We start from the raw sequence: 22,570 nt of genomic DNA, 5'->3' as shown, positions 1-22,570 counted from the left end.
TTTCTTTAGTTGTTTTTCACCAATATGCCTTCTACCTTTTACGTACTATAATGATTTATTTTATTTCAGAGCTCTACATCCACCATGTTGCCCTGTGGACCAGCTTTGTCCTTTGTTCGGTGTCTGGTGCGGAAGAAGAACGTCAGTGGTGAAAGTCTTGAGGACTCCAAGTTGTGCCGATGCTTATCGACGATGGACCTTATAGCCCTGGGAGTAGGAAGTACCCTTGGTGCTGGTGTTTATGTGCTTGCTGGAGAAGTAGCCAAATCCGATTCTGGACCTAGTATCGTTGTTTCTTTCCTCATTGCTGCGCTGGCATCTGTGATGGCAGGTCTCTGCTACGCTGAGTTTGGTGCTCGCGTTCCCAAGACTGGTTCTGCGTATTTGTATACTTACGTAACTGTTGGTGAACTGTGGGCTTTTATCACTGGTTGGAATCTCATTTTATCCTATGTTATAGGTAAGCTTAAGAACAAACACGGGTCTCAAGGGTTTCTGAGAAAGCAGATATAAGATACAGATTTCAGTCTGTCTTTCTTTTCTGTCTCTGTACTTAGCTACTATTGCTTTTTACTCTTGCTGGGATCAAATAACCAAGGTAATTCGATTAGGTTACTTCCTCCTGTGCATCACCATTGTAAACAGATTTTTTGCAAGAAGGTTTTGCAAACAGTCTGTCTTCAGCAACATGGACTGAATAACTTGTGCGAAAATTGTGACAGACAGTTCAGTGATGATGCACAAGAATAAACAGGATTTCTTTGCTGTCTTTGGTCAGCAAGAATAATTTCAGTAAAATCAATGAGCACATTTTTTCCCGAATATACACAGCAAAGACATTTGCAGGAACTCCATCAATATAGTATCTCGCTTCAAGAAAGTAATGAAGTTTAAATACTAACTTGTTATTATAACCTCATGTTAATTAAATGGTGTCCTAGCATATAATCCCATAAAATACAAAGTTGACCAGATCTGAATAAAATCAATGGCAGATATTCAAATAACTATTTCAGTGCTTTAGCAGAGACAATGTTTTTTGATTCAAAAATGTTTTCTTCCAGAGCTACACGTTCCAAGCATCCATTATATTGTGCATAAGCATGCCTAGCTGTATATGTATACCTAACTACAGGACTGTTAGCCAAATCACTACAAAATCAATACACCTGAGTGTTGTATTGAAGTGTATTCCATGATAGGAGAGTGGTAAAAATAAGGTTGTATTTAGCCATGGCCACATACACGCTTACCAGAGGAGAGCATTAGTCTTAAATACTGCCTCCAGCAATACACATCTTCTAGTGATTTTTTTGCTTTACTTCCAGGTGAACACTTTCCTTCGTGTTCTTTCTTAAACTGCTTTCTTACATTGCTTTATGTTGTTGAACATATGCCATATTTTACCTTTAGAAATAAGCGTCTTCCAGGATAACATCAAATATAAATGATACAGAAATAATTTCTGCAATATTTTGGGAATAAATGAGGTACAAATTTGTATATTTTAGTTGTAGAAAAATATGTTATCATTTAACTATGTAGAAAAAATCTATGTCAAAATCTCTTGGTGAAAAAAAAAAATCACTATTTTAACACAAGCTCTGCTTTTTAAAACTCAAGTAGCGACATGCTTAGTTTTATTTTTCAGTAGAAGTAACTGTATCCTTGTATGCATGCCAAACCCTAAACATACATGTATTTTATGAAGGTACATCAAGCGTAGCAAGAGCCTGGAGTGGCACCTTTGATGAACTTCTTGGAAAACAGATTGGTCATTTCTTTGGAACCTACTTCAAAATGAATTACTCTGGGCTAGCAGAGTATCCTGACTTCTTTGCTGTATTCCTTATATTGCTTTTATCAGGTAAGACACATATATGGCTTCATTTATGGTGGTTGTGATGTCAGAGTGTTTCTTACAGACAAAAATGCTAAGTTGTAGTTTGTGTTTTATCAGAAATACCTTTATAATATCTGAGATGTTTAGATGTGTGTGTACATATTGACACAATGACTCTGGGAATTAAATTTATATAACCAAATTTTCATGTGTACCCTCTTTTTTTTTGAAGCTGAGACATGAAATAATCACTTTTCATTACTTTTTTATAAAACCCATGATACAGATTGATGATAACAGGAAAATTATATGGTTTTGTGTGGGTTTTATGGCTTTATCACTGGTAAATGCTTTCAGAGGGACCTTGAGGTTAAGCTCTGTAGTTTGGCAATGTGATGTGCTCTCCTTAAATCACATATTGTGTACATAGTGTGTATTTGTAAGGTTGGGTTTTTTTCCCTCTAAATTGTTAACTTATTCAGTATAAAATAACTTCCCCCCTTTTGAAGTCTTCAAAAGAGTTGTCTAGCCTAGAACTTGTTTGAGCTAAAGGGCACTCCAACGTACTGGCACGGCCCAACAGACCAATTTGAAACCTGAGTAAACCTTTCATGAGTACTCCACTCCACTCTTTTTCTTTTACGTCTTTACTCACATATCATGTTTTTAAATCACAAAAATTGACACCAGCTTTTTGAGGGATTGGAAAGCTCAAAAATACTGCAACTTATTTGCATGTTTGCATTTTAACAGTTGCTTTCCACAAGGCAACGTTCTTACTGCCACCAGGAGAGAAGGAAGCAGTGTGTGTATTTTAAAGTGTATAGTTTGTTTTCAGCCAGTACTAGAAGCATTTCAGAGGTCTTACCTGTATCTCAAATATTTGTTGTGTTCCATCTCTTTTTAGATCAAACAAAAGCAGGAACTTTTCTTCTCTGGGAAGTGAAACTGATAAGTTATATGGGTATAACCTTCTGTTGTCTTATTCTGCTACGAGGGGCTTTTTTGGACTCACTACTTGGGAAAACATTTCCATTCAACTCCTAATGCTAGAATGAGTGGCCAGAGCATCCTAAGCTTTTATTAGGTCTCTGTACATGAGTTCCTACAGTAGTAAGCCTTAATTTATGGCTGTGCTTGTATCTTCCACTCATTTCCTCCTTCTGCCTCTTTTGGTTTTCTTTGTTTTACTAGAAGAAAGCAGAGAACAAAAAATACATAAGATGCTGAAGTCCCTAATTGAAAAATGTTTGAGAACTACATTATTTAAAAGATTTAGGATGTACCTACACTGTGAGTCACATTGCAGCGTAGGTATTCCCAAGCTGACGCAACACCCATACTTACAGAAATTTTACCCAAAATTTTTGAGGTGGTTGTCTTATCGTCACTAATGTGAGCCACAAGAAAGTAGCAAAAGTAAAGTGGAATCTTGAGGAAGTTAATTGTACAATTTTAAGAGTGGAATATTATTTAAATGCATTAATTTTGTAGCAGTTTTAAAAAGAAATGCCTTGAGATTCAGAAGAATTTCATGCTTGCAAACAGAACATACTTTGTGGATTATCAGCATTAACAGTTGGTGCTGAGGCCCCTGTGTCTGCACTTAGGAAGAACAGGGAGTTTACTAGACAAGGTTTAGTCCAGTATCTTGCAATGCTTGTGGTTCAAAGTTGCCTATAGGACCAGTTCAGACCCTTATGTCTTCAGGAGTGATGGGGTTGGATTTGGTATAGCTGGAATGGGCCTTTCATTTTCACCTCCTCCAAAGAAAGGAGTTAAAACCCAACTTTTTGAAAAGCAGAGCACTCCACAAACCAAACTATAAAATGCTAGTGTAGATGCTGCCATCTTATATCCGTTTTCTCCATTGCCATTGCTGCTTCCTAACACCAGTAGCAGAGATTCTTTATAGAAGCGGAAATGTTTCTTCTGTGGTTCTCCACTACTCCCGAGTTTGCATTTGTGTCCTGTCTTTTCATCCTCACCATCGTTCCTTCTTCACTTCTCTTGTGCTTGTGCTGCAAATTACCTCTCCAGGTCTCTGTGGTAAGCAGCCAAACCACCAGTGAATTAACTGGGTGGCATTCACCGCTGATGAGAGGAGGAGCAGTGGGGATGGCTCGGGGCTGTGTAGGCTGAGTAATTGGATGCTGAGCTGCGCAAAGCTGAATCATAGGAGTACAGATGATGTTTTATAGAAAATGTTATGTGCTAAGTACAAGGGAAAGTCTACAGAAATCTGGCTTGGTGTTTTTTTTTCCTTACAGAAAGGACTTAATAAAATGTACATACTATGTTTCATACTGCATTAGGCTGATTGAGACAGTGCCTTCGTGGAAAAAACTAAGCTAAAGAAAGCATACACCTATTTCCAATAAAAATGCCATTGGTGAAGAAAACTTGAGCAGCTCATATAACTTCTGTGTTATGATAAGATAGCAAATGTCTCATTAGCAGAGTCAGAAACTTTTTAGACATTTTCTTGAGAGGCTTAAAATTTTCAGCCTTAATCTCTAAATAATGAGGGAAAGCATGTATGTGATATTAGTGGAAATGCTTAGAGTGCAAAAGAACCTGTGGAGGCTTTCCCAATGTATTTAATTTTCCCTGATCTGCTCACTGCCTGCTCTTCCATTAAACTGTTAGCACACTTACAGTTGTTACAAATCTAATGACACAGTAGGATCCTGATGGAATAACTTTCAGATTATTTAAATGCACTACTCTGCAACCTAAGGCATGTGTATTTTGTACCAGACTTTTTTCTAGAATCTCTATGAACGAGTGCTTATGAACAGGAGGCATGCATTTCTTTTAAAGGTTTTATTAATGAGCTAGGAAATGAGACTCATACTCTGTGATGGATATGCCCTGAAAAACTTATGAGTGAACAGATTACATTATTAATCTAATAATTTTGATTATTTTATTAATCTAATGAGTAATTGTTCTGTAAGGAATAGATTCAACCAATCTGTTTTTACTAAGTATAGAATTCTTGTACCTATTTTTGCTCTATCGCATAAGATATATGAATTGGAATCTCAGAAAAGTAATAATTGCTCAAAGTACTTTTAAATACTTCAAGAATACAATTAAAGAACTTTCTGTTTTGTCATTTCCGATACACTTGCCTATCGCCATGCTGTCAGAGAGTCTAGTAAATTTGTGCTTTTTAAAAGCACCCCTTTTTAGAAGTATAAAATATACTGTTGGTTTTTAGTACTATTCACAGTACTTGCATGTATATCTTCTTTAAAATGCCATTTTATTTGTTTAAGGGACCATTCACATCTATAAAATATTTTTATTTTTTAGGTCTTTTATCTTTTGGAGTGAAAGAATCTGCATGGGTGAATAAAATTTTCACTGCTATCAACATCTTGGTCCTACTCTTCGTTATGATTTCTGGTTTTGTGAAAGGAGATACTGACAACTGGAAAATAAGTGAAGAATATCTCCTAAACCTTACTGCAATAATAGAGTAATTTTATTTTTTTAATCAATTTACTTGCTCATATTTCAAGCAATTTTCTTTTATACTTACTTTTGTGGTATTGCAGGTAATGTATCAACTGATAGCTCTGTCACTGGGAACGACAAACTTTTTATTCCATTAAATTATTTTTTTTTATTTTCTTGTTTGTAGTTTCCTTAAAAAAACTATCTTATTTCAATACTCTTGTCCATAGCCATTTGAGAGGTTACTGGCTTCTTGTCCTTAAGTCATGTATTAACTGCAGTATGTGAATATGACAGCAAGAGTTGCCTACACCATTAGCATTTTAATATGTTTTGCCACGAACTGCAAAGTGAGTAAGATGATAGTTACCCGATTCAGATATTCTTTCATTTACTGCTATTTTTCTCTTTTTCACAAGCTTTGACATAAAAATGTCTTCTCGTGCAGTTTTGTAAAGCAGAACTCTGTTTTGACGAGGGCATTTTAACATGTTTTTCCAGAGTGGTAGGGGAGAAGGATGCATGTTTTTGTCCTACCAATCATAAAAAAATAAGTTATTTTTCTGCTGTATTTTTGTTCTTTATAGGAATGACTCATCCTATGAGAATGTGACAAGTATATATGGGAGTGGTGGCTTTATGCCATATGGTTTCACAGGAACATTGGCTGGTGCTGCAACCTGTTTTTATGCTTTTGTTGGATTTGACTGCATTGCAACAACTGGTATAGTATTTACATATGTGTGTGTGTATATGTATAACATGCTTTTTTTGTAAAAAATAACCCCACAAACAACATAATCTGTTTACTGTTTGTTCTTTGCTTTCTCCTAAACGTCTTTCAGTCCATGCAGAATGAGTCTGGGTTCATTCCTGAATGTGGCTATCGTTTTGGGAGGAAGGAGGAGATTTTACTTATTTTATTCCTGTTCTAAAGAAATTAATTGTTGCCTTCTAAGTCTGGGGAGTGCTTAGTATACCATTTTTTCTGCCCAAATCATGTTAATCATCTGCTCACTTTTACAATTTTCTGAGGTGAGGTATCTCTCCTAAAGGCTGGCTTGTATATGGCTGATAGGGAATGAGTACATTGAACTTATAAATTATAGGTATATAACTAGAAATGATGGACTTTGAGTACTCTAAATATAGAATGTATTTTATGTCCTTTAGTTTACCTCTATTTTTTAATGCTGTTTCTGGCAAGAAAATACTGAGTTTTGTTCTGTGTCACTAAGCTTATTTTATACAGATTTTTAAAACTTCTATTACAAATATGATTCCCGTGGCTTAGATTAACAAATGATTTGTTTTTGATGTTATCTTTTAAAGGTGAAGGTGGAAATGAGTAAGAATTTTTGGTGGGGCGTTTTTTTTTTCCTTTTTTCAGGAGAAGAGGTCAAGAATCCTCAGAAAGCCATACCCATAGGAATTGTGGCATCCCTGCTTGTCTGCTTCATGGCCTATTTTGGGGTTTCAGCTGCACTGACACTTATGATGCCATACTATCTACTAGATGAGAAAAGTCCTCTGCCAGTAGCATTTGAATATGTTGGATGGGGTCCTGCAAAATATGTTGTAGCCGTGGGATCCCTCTGTGCTTTGTCCACAAGGTAAAGACATTGAAATACTAATTTTATTGGGAAAAGCTGATGGATAATATATGACATTTAAATATATGTTCATGTGTTCATTTTGAAGGCTCCGTTCATGCAAAGGATTAGCAACAGGTATTATAAGCATGTTTTAGACTTAAGCAGGTCTTGTTCACAGTAGGTGGATTAATTTAAGTTCCTTTTTTAAACTGTACTGTTATTGAACTCTACCTCTTTGGCTTCTTACCCAGAAGTTCTTTATTAAAATATGTATTTTTGGACATGTGACCTGCAATTGATCTTCATTAACTGATAAAATAAACCTCACCCATCTTGTTCTTTCTTGTTGTCCACTCCTAGTGACTCGGCAGCTTTATGGGCTCTGTGTATTTGCAGGCAAAATTGAAGAGATGATTAATTAGCTCCCCTCCTCATCTTCGTTGCCTGTCTCTGTTTTCCTCCAGTAGCCATTCTGTCTTCTGGCATCATCCCTTCCTGTGGTTTCTGTATGGGTATTTGAGATGTAGATTATAGCTGTGAAAATACGATAATTCATTCTTCTCTGTGAAACTGTGGATGTAACCTTAACGTGTTATTTTGATTAAAAAGATCAGGGAGGGCATGAGATATATTAGTATGTGTTCATATATATTACACCCCAATTGTAACGTGGAATCAACACTTTCATAGAATAGAACATTGCTTGATACTTGAATTTAGGGATTGAAAAATACTGATGCCAATCTTCTACATGAGTTTATGTAGGTAAGAAGTCATTTACGTAAGCTTCATTGGTAAGAATACTGGCTGCCTTTCCACAAAGGAAAACGACATGCCTGTTTAAGCACTAATGCTAACAGTGCTCTGCGATAACCCTGTAAGCATTAGCCTGAAGATGACGAGCATGCTGACTGTGGACAGTGATTTAAAGGAAAGGAATATTTTGATGTAGAAGGGGATAGAAAATGGAAATAGTTCCAGAATGATGGTAAAAGAATTGTAGGGCTGACTGAGGAATGGCATAGTTATGCAGTTCATTCTGAGATTATAGTTATTTTCTATCTAGTTGTCATGGTCCCCTCATTTTGGAGGGTTTTACTGATTTTTTCCTCTATATTGATAAATAGTTGAAGTGATAAATAAGCAGAAACTAGCTTAAGGAAATTAATACTGGAAAACAAAATGAACTGAGATGATAAAACACTTTTTCAGAAATTTGAACTGGTGGTCTCTTATTCCAGTGTATTCTGAGGAATTATATTTACTCGTATGGAGAGGTTAATCTTTCAGTCTGTTGACTGATGTCAATTTAGAACAAAACAAAGGAAATTGTATTTCATATTCCTCAGTATAGAGGCATAATTAAGAAAAAAAGTTGGGATCATTGCTTTTGGTCCATATAGTTACCTCTTACTATGATATGTCGTGAACTTGTTTCCTCAGGGTAAAGATGTTTGTTAATATTTCTGTTATTTACGTGAATGTTGGGGGTAGGATAAATAAATTTTACAAAGCCACAACAGGAAAAAATTTGGCAGTGGATTTCAACAGTATCCTTATTTGAAAAATCAATTGTCACTCTGATTTAGGAAACATTTGTTTTTGGAAGGGACATTCATACATCAAAACCAGTTCATGTGCAATGAAACTTATCTCGTGTGTCTGCCTTAACGCTTGTGTCTCATGAGCATTACTGGAGGTACTTAGCATCTGTGGTATGTAAAAGCTGTTCCTTCTGTAAGTGATATAGTCGATTCCCTAAAGTAAGAAAGGCAACCGTTCACCTGGTTAAAAACTAGTGTGCTTGCTGCAGAGGTTATACTGGCTATGATTTTGCCTTTTGTCCTTTCAATGTTTTTGGTTTTCTTAATTACAATTATTTCACTTTGAGGGAAAGAAACCACCTAATTTAAGAAACATGTTTAAAAAGAGCTTCGATTTATCAACAGTTTAAAAGCTTTCTGTGTTCTGCTAATAACAAATCTAAATTAATTAGCTTTACTTCTTCCAAAAAAAAGAAACAATCTTAATGAAGCTTGGCTAAAGGTGCTTTAATCGAAAGAAATAATGTGCCCAAGAATAACTGTATGGTGCTTACTTTGAATTACTGTTAATCAGCAGCCTCACATGGAAATGTAGAGTGTAAGAGATGCTGCTAATGCTTATTAATTTGCTGCTGCTGACTGACAGACTTTCTCCAGGAATACTAAAGCTTAATTGCATAGTTAGTGTGACCTGGAACGTGTTCCTGGTCCACTAATACCCAAGAACTACAGTGATGGCAAGAGTTATTTTGCTAATCTGAATTCTCTCTGATGAAGCAATTCCATTACCTAAATTAATTAAAAAAAAAAAAAAGCAATCAACTTCACAGGGAAAAAGAAATTTCTATTTGTGTCTGATCTGTAGTATCTTGGGCTATGGGGCTTTCTGGTTTTGTCTTACAATCATAAATTTTGTTTCTATACATGCCATTAATTAACATTGTTTATCTTGTCCATGATACAACTCTGCATGAACTGTGTTTGCCATGTTGCATGTGTTTGCTTTTTACTCAGTCTTCTTGGATCCATTTTCCCAATGCCACGTGTAATCTATGCTATGGCGAAGGATGGGTTGCTTTTCAAATGTCTAGCTCAAATCAGTTCCAAAACGAAGACCCCACTAGTTGCTACTCTATCGTCTGGTGCAGTAGCAGGTGAGACTAAGAGTTGATCCTTGTAAAGAAAGGTGCACTGCTAAACACATTGCATAGATGGAAATAAACCACTCTTGTGCAGCTTTGATTTGCTTTGAACTGAAATGATCAAATCTGATTGTTGCCAGGTGAAGTAGGCTACCAGTAAAACTTTTCTCTACTACAGATTTTGTATTTGTTGGTTAATCTCAAGTGCTTTCAAAGCCTAGGTTCAAAATAAACAACAACCCAAAACCAAGAACATCAGTCAACCAAACAAAAACCGAAGAGCAGCAACACAGAGCCTAAACCAAAACTAAACCTAAACCCATTAACTCTTCCAAGCTTTCTTTTTGTGTAGTTGGGTTTACCAGTAAAGCATTGTGCTTTTAATAACCTGTATTTGAACTATACATTTTTCTGTTCTAGTCTTCTCGGCTCTATGTTCCCTTTGCCCCGAATTCTGTTTGCCATGGCACGCGATGGTTTACTCTTTAGTTTTCTTGCCAAAGTGAGTAAGAGGCAGGCACCAGTTTATGCCACCTTGACAGCAGGGGTCATCTCTGGTAAGCTCTCAAAGCCCGTGTTACTTAAAACTGAGATTTAAACACTCTATGCACGTGCATGGTACTTTATATTTTTGAAAAGGGCTGCTTGTTAACTTCCCTTGCATGTACAATGGGAACAAAATTACCGAGTAATCAAAGGGTGTAAGAACTCCAGATCATGCTAATCATGGTGGTGGTGTTGTCCTTAATGTCACAGAATTAAAAACGATTATTTTTTTTTTAATATTGGCCTCTTGTATTGTGAATAAGCTTGTTACTTAATCCGGGTCCCTTAGGCTGATGCTCTACTTATGGGCTTTCCTTGTCTCATGTACACCTATTTATTTATCACATCTGTAAGGGGGGAAATAACTGTCACATTTTTTATTATGAGACATGAGAAAAAAACTCTACATTTGCAGCAGGATCAACTTTTGTGTAAAATACAAAGATTTTAAAATTTTCTTCTAAACAGAAAGGATTCTGTTTTTGTATAGGGTTACCAAATTGTGGTTGAGGGGTATGTATGTGTGTTGGGGGGTTATGTGTGTATGAACATACATGCCCACATATATTTTAGCAAAGCAGCATTTTCGGAGCTGTTGCCAACTCTTAATGTCTCACAAAGAGAAATTTTTAAGAACTGTTTCACTTTTGTCCATACTTCTTGCAGAGGTACACGTAGCTGTGCCCAAATTCCATTGTCATTTCAGTGGGATGTCTAATTACCCAGGAAAACTGGAAGCTCTAGAAGTATTTAACTCAAACACAAATAAATAAGTCTTAAAAGTAATTCAAATATGAAATACATGCCTTATAACATTTAGCAACCCTGCTAAAATTGATATCAAATAAGAGGTTCAGAACTGAGACTAAAATATTATTATTTACAGTCAGGGTCATCCTCGGATGCCACCAGAATGGAACTGCTCGTGCCGTGTACTTGGCAGTAATGTGGGAAGGCACAGTCATTGTCTGGATAGTTCCCACATGAAGCATTCTTATCAGTTCCCTTTTCTTTGGTCAGAGAACAAATAAATTGCTTAGAATTACTTCTATTGTTTTGACTTTATTTATTTGAATTTATAATATCGACATATTCCCCTGTAATATATTTGGAAGCTCAGTTATGTGGGATGAAATGAACGTCCTTCTCTGAAATCACACTCATGATGAGGAGAAAGAAAACCGTATTACCCAGCTGGTAAACTGATTGATATAGTTATGCAGCCCTGACTATAGCTATGCAGCAGCCCTCACTTGGGCTGCTTTTAGACAGTTTGGGGAATTTGGTGTGTCAGCAACTCACCTGAAGACAGCTTTATCTACTGCTGGAGAAGGAGTAATTTCTTCTTCTATTTTTAAAAAGATGTGTATTTGGTAACTTGTGGTCATAAATAGTTTTGCCAGAATAGTTACAGATGTATGCAACAGTTTGTTATCTGACTTTTCTATTCATTCGTAGCATGGATAGTTTCATGGCTTTAAGAAATGTTAAGGAGATTAGATGTTTGGCCTCTTAATTAAAGTTACCAGGTCAAGCCTACAGCTGAGGCTATTGTCACGTTATTACTGTGGCTTACCTTTTCACATGTGGTAACTGTGATTGTGAAACTCTCCACATAGCAAAATATTTTGGTGTCAGTCCAAGGTTTCTTCACCATAAATTTATCTACCTTTGTTTCTTACAATTGGAGTAGAATTAAGAGAGGTGGAAAAGCGATACTGTGTCTTTTTTCCTCTTAGTCAGAAACTTCCAGGCATTTTTCAGTTTGGTTCTAATGTAACAGAACATTCTGGGATACAAAGTAGCCTTTTGAAGCTAGGATTAAAAAATAAATATAGCTACTGTACATGAGGTTATAGTAGGTTTTGCTCTCCCTCAGCTTTGCTTACCTATGCTCTTTTGAGCATGCAAAGCAGTGAGGTATTCAGAAATCTACTCCGTAAATGACTTATTAGATTTAGGAACATCCACCGTCATTAAAGAAAAGAGGATGGTCTTCCTTCCTTCATTGGAAAAGGAGACATGCAGATGAAATAAAACTTCTGTAACACAGCAGTCTTGTTTTCAGAAAATCACATTTTGCTTTCTCATTCAGGATCAAAAACCAGGGGAATGTGTGTGTGTGTGTGTGTTTGTGCACTTATACAGCTGTCTACAATTATATTAACAAACACATAACAAATATTACATATAAGTATTTCTGAATATAGAAAAAATTGTGTGTGCATATACATATAAAGGCTATGTTTAATAGTTTCTTTTGATGTTGAGATTACTGGTGATTCAAAAGATTAAGTATTGTTAGATTCTTTCTGCATCTCGATACTGTTAATAAAATACAAATATTTTAAGAGGTTCTTTGACCACATATAGTTCAAATCAATTAGCATTAGCCTCTCATTTAGTGATGGCTTGTGCTAATTTCTTTATGAGCTATGTGTGTCTGTATGCAAACAGCATAGACAAAAAAAGACGTTCCAGAATCTCCAAAAGAATGTGGCACTAGCTTTTATAAACACAAAGACTGCCATAATTACTCTCAGTATCATGGAAGTTTCTGCCTCTGATTTCAGTGGTCTTAAGATTATTAATTCTTGTGAGATTTTGCTGGCCTTTCTTGAAGGCCACTTGAACTTAACTTTTTTTTAGTAAGATAATCAATTTAAAAACCCCACAAAACTATTTTATTCGAGACAACTCCTGAAAGTTCTCTTTCCATAGGGCTCTTTCTCAGCTCTGCAGAAATTTTACATAGCGGTGACTTACTGGGTCAGATCCTTGTTCCCCACTTTTGCTGTGGGAGCCATCCTCTCAGCTTTGGTGAGATTCTGTTGCAGGATCTGAACCTTATTCTATAAAAATGTATTTTTAATGTGGCCCAAATTCAACAAGCCATATGTGCAATACTTATGTCCAAGTAAGTCCAATATGAATCGCTTGATTATGCAGCATGACCGTAAGCTCATCAATGCATACCTATATGAATGAGATTCCCAGCTGTAGGGAACTGGGTTTGGGAATGTTGGCGATGACTTCAAAAATGTGTTTTTAAGGATTGCCATGATTTCACTTATATTGCTGTCAGTAAAACAATGTAAAATTACACTGCAGGCAGATTTTAAAATCTTAGCTCTTAATATGTCAGCCCCATACAAATCTTGCGTTTTCTTTTCTTTTCTTTTCTTTTCTTTTTTTTTTTTTTTTTTGTTTTTTTTTAAGCTATAATGGCATTTATGTTTGACCTAAAGGCTTTAGTGGATATGATGTCTATTGGTACACTTCTTGCTTATTCACTTGTGGCAACCTGTGTCCTCATTCTTAGGTGAGTCAAAACCACCCTTTCCATTCTGGTGCGTTGTGTTGGCCAGTATATAAACAGAAGTGACATTTACAGTGTATGTTTTTTGCTAGATAACTAAATGTTTAAAAATCAGCTGTATGCATATAATTACTAAGAAGCAGTGACCCATCAGAGAAAACACTGATATATTCTTGTATCAGTATAGCAGTTAGTCAAGTCAAAGCTTCGTGTGAAATCTAGACACCTTTTATTTTCCAGATGTCTTGGTCCAAGCATTAGTCCCAAATGTACGAGATGTAAGCTTGTGTCCAAAATTCAATGAATGGTATTTTGATATGAATACAATCTATGGTGTACATCAGGCCTATTACATTGTGGGGGCTATATGTGAAAGGTGTAGATGTTCTAGGTAGTTCACAGGATGAACAAGTTCAAATAATGGCTTTGTATTACCCTAGTCAGAAATGTAAGGCCAGACGAGCATTTCAAGATGTGGTAGCCCTAAAAGAGAGTACAGATATTCTTGCTCAGTGAGTGAGATTATAAATACTTGTCAGTAAAACTCTGGTATCTGTTCTGTAAAGCTCCAGAATAATATGGATATATTGGTAGCTACAGCTCACTTTATTATGTATTGCTCTTTTTAACTTAAAAAGTCTTTATTACTTAAGGCTAAGTAATTAACTTTGAAAAGTACAACAGCTTAAATTCAGGTCAAATTCAATATTGCAATAATTTACACCTTAAAAGAGAAGACTGTTTTATCCCATAGTGACTTATTTAATGTACGTATTTTTAAAAATACACTTAAAGTCTAACAAAGCAGATGTAAAATTTCAGTTCATGCCAGTTAGTAGGCCTCTTACAGTACGGGAAGCAAGGCAGAATGAACTTGCTACTGCTGAAAGAAGCTCCCCTACCCTTTCCCTGCCATTGACCACCAGACCCTGTCTCCTCTTTTTGTACAAGTCTGATCATTTATCTGACCCATTGGCACATTCACATAGCTTAAAAAACTGCCCCAAAAATCCCCAAACAAACCCAGCAAAAAAGTGAGTTGCCATAGTTTGTTTATATATGATAGTGACTAATAATATATGCTGTTGCAGTGCAGTTATAAATTGGGAAATTCTAAATCTCTACTGCAAAGAATGTAGTATTTAAATACATTCCTAGAGTCATATTGCTTCAAATCCCAAAGTAAGCTTAATTTTTTTATTATCCTGTTTGTTTTATGCATAGGTACCAACCCAGTTTAACCTACGAGCAACCAAAGTTTTCTCCAGAAAAAGCAGCTTTGGCTGCATCTGAAAGGGAATCTGCAGTAAGCGAATCACAGATAAATATGATACAAGAGAATCACTTCAGTCTTCAGGCCCTGATTAATCCATCCAGTTTACCTACCAAGCAGACTGCAACTACTGTTAACTTTTTAGTGGGTCTCTTAGGTAAGTATTCAGCTGTCCAAAGTCATATAATGCATTAACATAAATAATGGAATTTTATTAAAGACAAAATTAAAACCCCAGTGATAACACGCCTTCTTTCAGTCATAATTAATATGTCATTCTGCAGAATGCTTTTATACTTCTTGATGGATTTAATCTGTAGTCTACTATATTTCCCTTTAATTAAACATTTTCATTATAACATTTCATACTGAAGGCCTGCTATCATTCTTCTTAAAAGTCATGTCCTCTTCAATGCAGAGATTAAGTGACTTCTTTCCCATTTCCATCATTTTTTGTTTTTCACACAGCTTCCCTGGTTTGTGGCTTGAGTGTCCTCACTACTTACGGGATTCATTTCATTGCCAACTTGGAGCCCTGGAGTATTGGCCTTCTTGCTGTGTTGGTGGCGTCCTTCATAGTTACCATTCTCCTCATCCAAAGGCAGCCTCAGAACCAGCAGAAAGTGGCCTTTATGGTGAATAACATATTCTCTATGTTATTCTCTAATGAGAGGTTTGGACGGATTCTAACAAGTAGGAGAGGGGCAAAGAGAGAGAGAGAGATGGTCCTTTTTCAGGCAGTCTTTCATTACTGCACTGCTACTATTGCAGGTTTTTTGGTGAAGGTAAGGGTAGCGGGCGCTCACGGCTGAATCATCGGCATGTACAGTCCAGTCCAGATCTTCTCAGGACTAGAGAAAGGGTTTCATTGCCCACAGATTGAACGTGTGACATGCATAGGAGCATGGCTGCAGAAAACAGCTGTACCACTGATGTTGGTGTGAACAGCTGCTATGACAGCTAGTGTATCTGGCAACACAGATTTTCTAGGTATTCCTTTAGGCGCACCCTCAAAATGCACCTTGCTGAGACCCAAGTAGTTTTAGACCTCAATTTAAGCACTTAGAAACTGGAAAACGATTCAGAAACTGATTAGTGTACAGTCACTTGTGTTGTGTGCAATGCTTTGGACCACGATACAGTTTGTACCTCCCAGAGTATAATCCTTTCATTTTGAGCTTTCACTTATGTTCTAAGATCAGTTATTTAATGGAGTATTTAATGGAAATAATGAAGTATAGTGATGAAGTTCAAGGAATCTGGTGGAATTGGGTGGGCATTTCAGAAAGAAGGGATATATAAAAATATATAATATTTTTCAGCTGTAGATACAGTAACTCATTAGTATATGTTCAGCATAAACTGTTTTTCTACACAGCCTTAGAGAATATATATTAAACATAATATATTTTTGAAGTTTAAGATATGTAGAAACTGGTGGTTAAACTGAGTGAAAAAGAAAATTTCACTATATTCCAATAAAAAAAAAATTCTTTTTTAGTGATTAGATGTATCACCTCTAGTTTGTGTTGTATTACTGAAGTGTGACACGCAAGAAATGATATGTAATAAAAACATATTAAATATTTCCTTTTAGGTTCCACTATTGCCATTTTTGCCATCATTCAGTATCCTGGTAAATATTTACTTGATGGTACAATTAAGTGGAGACACTTGGACCAGGTTTAGCTTCTGGATGGCACTTGGTAGGTACTTTTGTTCATTTCAGTCACCTCTTACGTTAGGACTCATGAATCCCATCTTAACACATTTGATTCTCTTCCCTTAAATATGTGAAAAAAAATTCCGTGTTTTAATAAAAGTCAGCTGATATCCCTGATCAAAACAAGAGCATGCCTCAGAAGGGGTATTTGTGTGCAGTCAAAACTGTAAATACAGTTTTGAGGTAATAGGAAGAATCAAAGTTATAGAACTAATTCCAATAAGCCACAATATTTTTTCCTAATAAGTATAGCTAAAATTGTGCAGAGACCTTTTGTAACAGGTTTCTTCCCGGTATATCAGTCATTCTCCTTTAAGATATGGAAAATTGTATTAATTCCATCTAGACATAAATTAGAGCCAGTAGTTTCTATCACCTATTAGAGCATTTAATTACGCAAAAATGATGCACTGGAATTTCCATAGAAACAGGGAACATCTGAAGCATGAGCTCATGCTTCAGATACCTGAAGAAGAAACTTGGTTTGGAAAATATGTTCAGCCAGAGAGTAATAACCAACTACTTTTTAATGCACTACTTGCCTGAAAACCCTATTAACTTTTGTTCTTTCCCTTTTGGAAGGCTTCCTCATTTACTTTGCTTATGGCATCAGACATAGTGTTGAAGGTCATCGTAGCAACGGAGATGATGATTCTTGTTCAGAAAATAGTGGGTTGCAAGAAAAGAACCCTGTGGAAGAAGTAGATGAACCTGAAAATGCAAATGAAAGTGATCAGTTTCTTGCACATGAGAGGACAAGTGAATGTTAATCTATGCAAACATACCAGTCTTTTAAACCTTTGACATTTTACTTGTGAACTGAAATTTCAAAAGCTTTCTGCCAACATTGTGCCTCTTGAAAGTGTTTACTACAAGGCCTGGGTGATATTTTGGACAAGCTGCTAATCCATCTTCATCATTTCAGAACTGACAGCATGGAGATTAATATTTAAACTAAAAACCAAACAAATTTTGGCAAGCAAAAATTTGGATGCATTGTTTGAACTTTCATCCAAAATCACTGGCAATCACAAAATATGAAGAATTTTAGAACTGCCTGCAAGAAGTTCTGAATATTTGACACTACATTGTGAACACAAGTGCCTTCTGTGCCTTCCCCTTATCTCTGTTACGTGTTTTGGTCACAATGTAATAGCTTTCTTCTTTCTACAGAAGTAACTCTCATGGCAGATAAACTGCAGACAGGCCTGGAAAGTATTTGCAAAACAAATGGTAATTGTACAGATCTGATACTTTGCAAAAAGTAGACGATCATGTATTTATATAAAAAGAAATAATTGCTTGCCTTTACTAATCAGTAGTCATGGAGAACTCGGACAGTAAGGATACTTCAAAGGCTTTTAGTCCCTCTAAATAGTATTCAAGATTTCTACTTATGTGAATTCCTTTCCTTTCAGAGATGCTGTGTGGATAAAATAATACTCCCAAGAGGACCTATGTTGTTTTCTGCAAAAGCATCTGGGAAATAATCTGCTGGTCACAGTATTGACAGTGACATTCATATGTGATTTAACAAGTATTGTGCTTTTGATTTCAGAAGGGCCAGGATTTTACCCCTGACTACGTTATTTGGTACTTACATACAGCAGTCATCAAGTTTTCCTCCATACTACTCATTTATTCCCTCTATACTTCCTTCTCTTTTATCATGTGCCAGAGCTGATATTTCTGAGATTAGTTGTTATGCATTGCTTCTCCTCAGAAAAATTAATACACAAAATCTCAGCCTTCTTTTCAGATGGAAGAGGAGGTTAAAAAAACAGAGGCGCAGGCTTTGGAAAAAAATCCTCGTCAAAACACTACGTCAGTGCTTCACTAAGCATTAAACATATGTTAGCACAGCAGTTTTTCATAAGCCAAGCCTACATCCACAAATCCATTCATGTGGGTAGGCTGTCCAAATGCTAATTTATGTAAAGAACCAAATTGCTCCAACAGTGCTGGGTGAACAATTATTTTAAAGCTAGTGAAAACAGAAACTGTTCTTTCAACATAAAAGTCATGTTATCTGTCAAAGGCACCCAGATATTTTAACACTTTTTCTCAGCAGGTAGTAGGCTCAAGTCCCATGAAGGGTTCCATAATATGAAGTTATTTTGCAAGAATGTATTTCTAAAAATAACTTCCCTAAACTAAGAACTGTCTTGGACTTTGTCATGGAGAGCTGCAATCTGTTGCCAGTACTAATCATTGGTATTAATCTCTCTTGTTAGGTATAAAAACTTTAGATCCTATGAGAGCTATGTTGGTTGACAGTGAAAAGCACCTTACTTTTTATAATAGCTGGAATTTCACACCAAAAAAAAAAAAAAAAAAAAAAAAGAAGAAAAAGAAACTAATCAAGCTGCTTCTGTCTCTCTCCTTTTTCACAGCAATAGATTCACGCTTTTTAATCTTAAAATGACTTCTGTTGTTGTAAGAGAGTAGTGTGCCTAAATGTTGAAGGGCAGAAGGAGAAGTGCTGCTCGATAGGGAACCCTGCAATGGGCTGGTATCCCACCGTGGAGCAGGTCCAGGGTTTTCAGCCCGATCCTTTCTTCTCACCTTGAACTGGGAGAAGAGGGTCCTGCAGTGCTGGCAGCAGCGAGTGGATAGATGTGTGCTGTGTCCTCTACTGGCCACTCAGAATTAGAAGCAGCAATCTGAAAATGTAAGAGGCATGCAACAGGTAAAACACTTAGCTCTTAACTGAGGTTCCAGCGTATACATCCTCTAACTGCAACTGCTGTTGTCCTAAGGACCGTTGTTCTAGCGACTGGTGGTCCCTAAAAATGAATGGGGGACAGAGGATGAGGAGAAACTATAGGGTAGGTGGCAATGGGATGCTGTTTTTTAATGTATCTGAATCCATCCAGAATTGATCATAAGTTATAGCCACTTCCTTCCACAATTCATCATCATTTTACAAATGCCATTAGATTCAAATCTCATATTAGACTAATACAAGTAGATACTATGCTAAGTAAATATTTGGTTGATAGGAACGGATAGGAATTCTCGGGGTAGTTCCTAGACCTACTGATAATTTTTCAGTACCTGTATTCAGTGAATGAAAGAGCTGTCTATGTCAGCTGGATCTGCTATTTTAATTGTACTTCTCTACTGGGGCCCATTTTTATGCCAAAAATGACAAAAGAACTATAAGTTCTTGTTTGAAATATTAGAAATTTAAGGCTTTCCAGGCTCTTGAAAGGAATCCAACATAGTAGTTCTTAGACATGTCAAAACGAAGGTTTTATTTATAAGTAACCAAAAAATTGAGTAAATGAATCTGTGTTCTGTTGGTTTTAATCCCACAAGTTTTTGAAATAGAGAAGCTGATGCTTTTCCTGATCAGCTGCAACTCTGTCAAGAGCACGGCTTCTCCAGTGGTTATACTTTCAGAGGACATTCTTAACCTGCCTTGCCCAGTACTCTTAAATCCTCAGCTGCAAAAAATGCCATTGCTGTGGGAGCGAGTCAGCAGTGCTCAAGCAAAGCTTTTGCATGACGTCTTTACAAGCCTGCAGTGAAACACAGCTCCCTTAAAATTCCTTACACATCTCGGTGTGTGGGAAGCAGAGACTGACTTTTTTTCTATGGTTGCTGATGCCGCAGAGCAGGCGAGCCAGGCTCCCAAGATGCAAACTGCTGCTGTTCTGTGATGTGCAAGGAAAATCCCATTCCCTCCTAAGGCCATCATATAGAATGTATGTGTGCATGCCTGTCTATATGTTTGCATCTGTCTGACATTAGCCCATAGTGATTTTGATGTACTGATTAAAATAATTTCTATACTGAACTGGAATTTTCCTTTGAAGGGATACTGTCAATACAATAAACTTCTGACTAAAGCAGGTGCTAGCTAAGGCTTCTGGAGGTAGAGAAAAGAAATTTTCCAGCTTGTTTACCTAATGGATGTGTCAGCACTTTGTGTATTGACAGTTTCCCCTTTCAAATATTTCTCCCCCCTTGTTAGAGAAATTAATTATATAAAAAGAAAAGAATGTGCCTGTACAAATGTTGCTACGGGCAATGGGAGCAGCTGCAGCACAGGAACTATCCACTTAACTAATGAGATATAAAATGAAATTAAAGGAAAGTCATTGGGTATTCTCGGTTGCTTCAATTGCACAAAGCTTATTTATATGTGTGTATAGTTAAAGTCGTTATTAGTCAGTGGCTGAGTAAGAACACAAGCCAGAAGTAAGATATTTATGCTAATTTTGGTACGCATTTGTGTATGGCATCTTGAAATTCCAGATGCTTTAGTGGGACTTTGCAGGAGCAGGCCATGTGAAGGACAGCCATGCTAGTCCTTACACAGGAGCCATCTATGAAACAAATCCTGATTTTGTTCTTGCATTTGCTCTATGTCTGTATTTGCTGAGAGAGCAGCTGAAAGCACAAGTCCAGCGGAATTAAATGGTTGTTGTTATTTTTTAACATAGTTGTTGATATTGTAAATTGTTCTGTGCAAATAATAATGGTATGTGTTCATACAAAATATCTATTATTGGAGGTAGCTTATTGTTTTTTTCTTCCTTTGTAGAAAAAATCCTCCAAAAACTTTTATTTGCGTTGGTACATTCTGGATGTGCCTTTAGATAGAGGAATTATTCTTATCTCCTTGGATTTAAGAAAGTAAGCCAAAGCATATTTAAGGGAGAACAAATAAATCTTTTTGTTCTGAGGGGTAAGAGATAAGATAACATTTCTGTTACGTTAACTAACGTGATCTTCTTGTGGTATTCCAGTCCTAATTTTGGAATAGGAAATGTTATGAGGTATCTTAGATGTCATTGTCTGTTATCCTGGATAAAACTATTCTGTTAATAACAGTATGCTTTTTCCTGCACAACAAATGCTGGTTAGACTCCTGAAATCTGTTATATTATGTTTATGTCACCATGTGTTAAAGCCATTTATATTACCTGCTGTTAGAGAATCATCAGTCATAAATCTCAATAGTAGTGATAGAGGGTTACTTACGTACTTACTTAGGAATTTAACTATGCCATCCAGAAACTTCAAATGGTACAATGCATTTAGAGGCAAAACCTGGTAAAACTTAAATATATATTCTACATTTTATTAGATGATAAATGTACAAGTCTAGCCACCTTTCCCCCAAAATTTACGCAAAGACATACATATTTTTAAGAAATAAAAAGCATACTGTTTTCATGGAGGTTTTAATAAGTGCCAATATCAGATGTGCCATAAGCATCCTGCGATATGGAAAACTGAACAATCCGTGACAGTGCAGGAAGTCTGTGTGGGACTGTGCAATCGTTTTAATCAGGTGTGATGCCCTTGACACTGAGGTGCATTTTGTACAGTAGGAATTTAGTTCACATGATGGCTGGCATGTGTTACCTGATTATAGAAAAAAAGAAAAAAGAACAGAACCTTTTAATGCTCTTTGGCCCTAATTCTTCCTAGACTTGCCAGGAAGTTTGTACAAATTGCAGTATGCTCATTGAAAGTACTGGGATTTACTCAGTGTTAGGCAAATACATATTTTACAGAAAGAGCAGGTGGTATTTCATATTGTGTAGGATCTTTGTATTTGTTTTTAATTTCCTGTACCTTTAGTAGTTCTTTCTGGTATATGTTTTGAGGACCTCTGCATTTTTAATAGTTGGACCTTTCCACAGCTAAACATAATGTTTTTACCATCTCCTGATCTGTTTTTCATTTGATTTTAGAAATCGAACTCCTTACCATTACCTAAGTCAAAGGATTTCTGTGCATAGACATGCATTACAAAGAACTATGTATATATATCATTATTTTTATTGTCAGTTGGACAAATTCTGTTGTCTTTGTACGTTTTCATTGAGCGAGCATTGTACCAGGTAAACTCCAGCTTCACCAGTACAAGTTTAGTTGGAGTTAGGAGAAAGGATAAAAGGCTCTGAATGTTTAGGAGGGTTTTCTTTTGTGTTACCAGAAAGTAAAGCATGAATTATGTGTTACATATCTTTAAAGATAATTTTGTGTGCATCATTTTAAAAAACATTAGTGTTCATATCCATTTTAACTTTTCCTTTTGTTCATATGTACATTGTAGTGATTATTTCTGTATTATAAGCTGCTCAGCATTTAAAATGTAGA

The 22,570-nt window shown here is 36.2% G+C and overlaps 1 protein-coding gene across 2 annotated transcripts; it reads left to right on the top strand.

Moving 5' to 3' along the window:
* Positions 1-84: 84 nt before the first annotated feature.
* On the top strand, positions 85-17,220 carry SLC7A2 (solute carrier family 7 member 2; the record flags this gene model as incomplete). Of its 2 annotated transcripts, none has more annotated exons than XM_082314776.1 (11): positions 85-460; positions 1,712-1,867; positions 5,165-5,330; positions 5,896-6,032; positions 6,699-6,921; positions 10,010-10,146; positions 13,355-13,457; positions 14,679-14,884; positions 15,196-15,362; positions 16,325-16,433; positions 17,033-17,220. In XM_082314776.1, 11 exons carry the CDS (start codon positions 85-87, stop codon positions 17,218-17,220), a joined length of 1,968 nt encoding a protein of 655 aa, XP_082170902.1. The 2 variants fall into 2 exon arrangements, with proteins under 2 accessions (XP_082170902.1, XP_082170901.1); XM_082314775.1 differs by lacking the exon at positions 10,010-10,146 and adding an exon at positions 9,462-9,601.
* Positions 17,221-22,570: the final 5,350 nt, after the last annotated feature.

Source organism: Platalea leucorodia (assembly GCF_965183815.1).
Source record: "Platalea leucorodia genome assembly, chromosome: 6".
Classification (NCBI taxonomy): Eukaryota; Metazoa; Chordata; class Aves; order Pelecaniformes; family Threskiornithidae; genus Platalea; species Platalea leucorodia.
The sequence above is the reverse complement of the archived record's forward strand: the minus strand, read 5'-3'. Positions and strand labels throughout refer to the sequence as shown.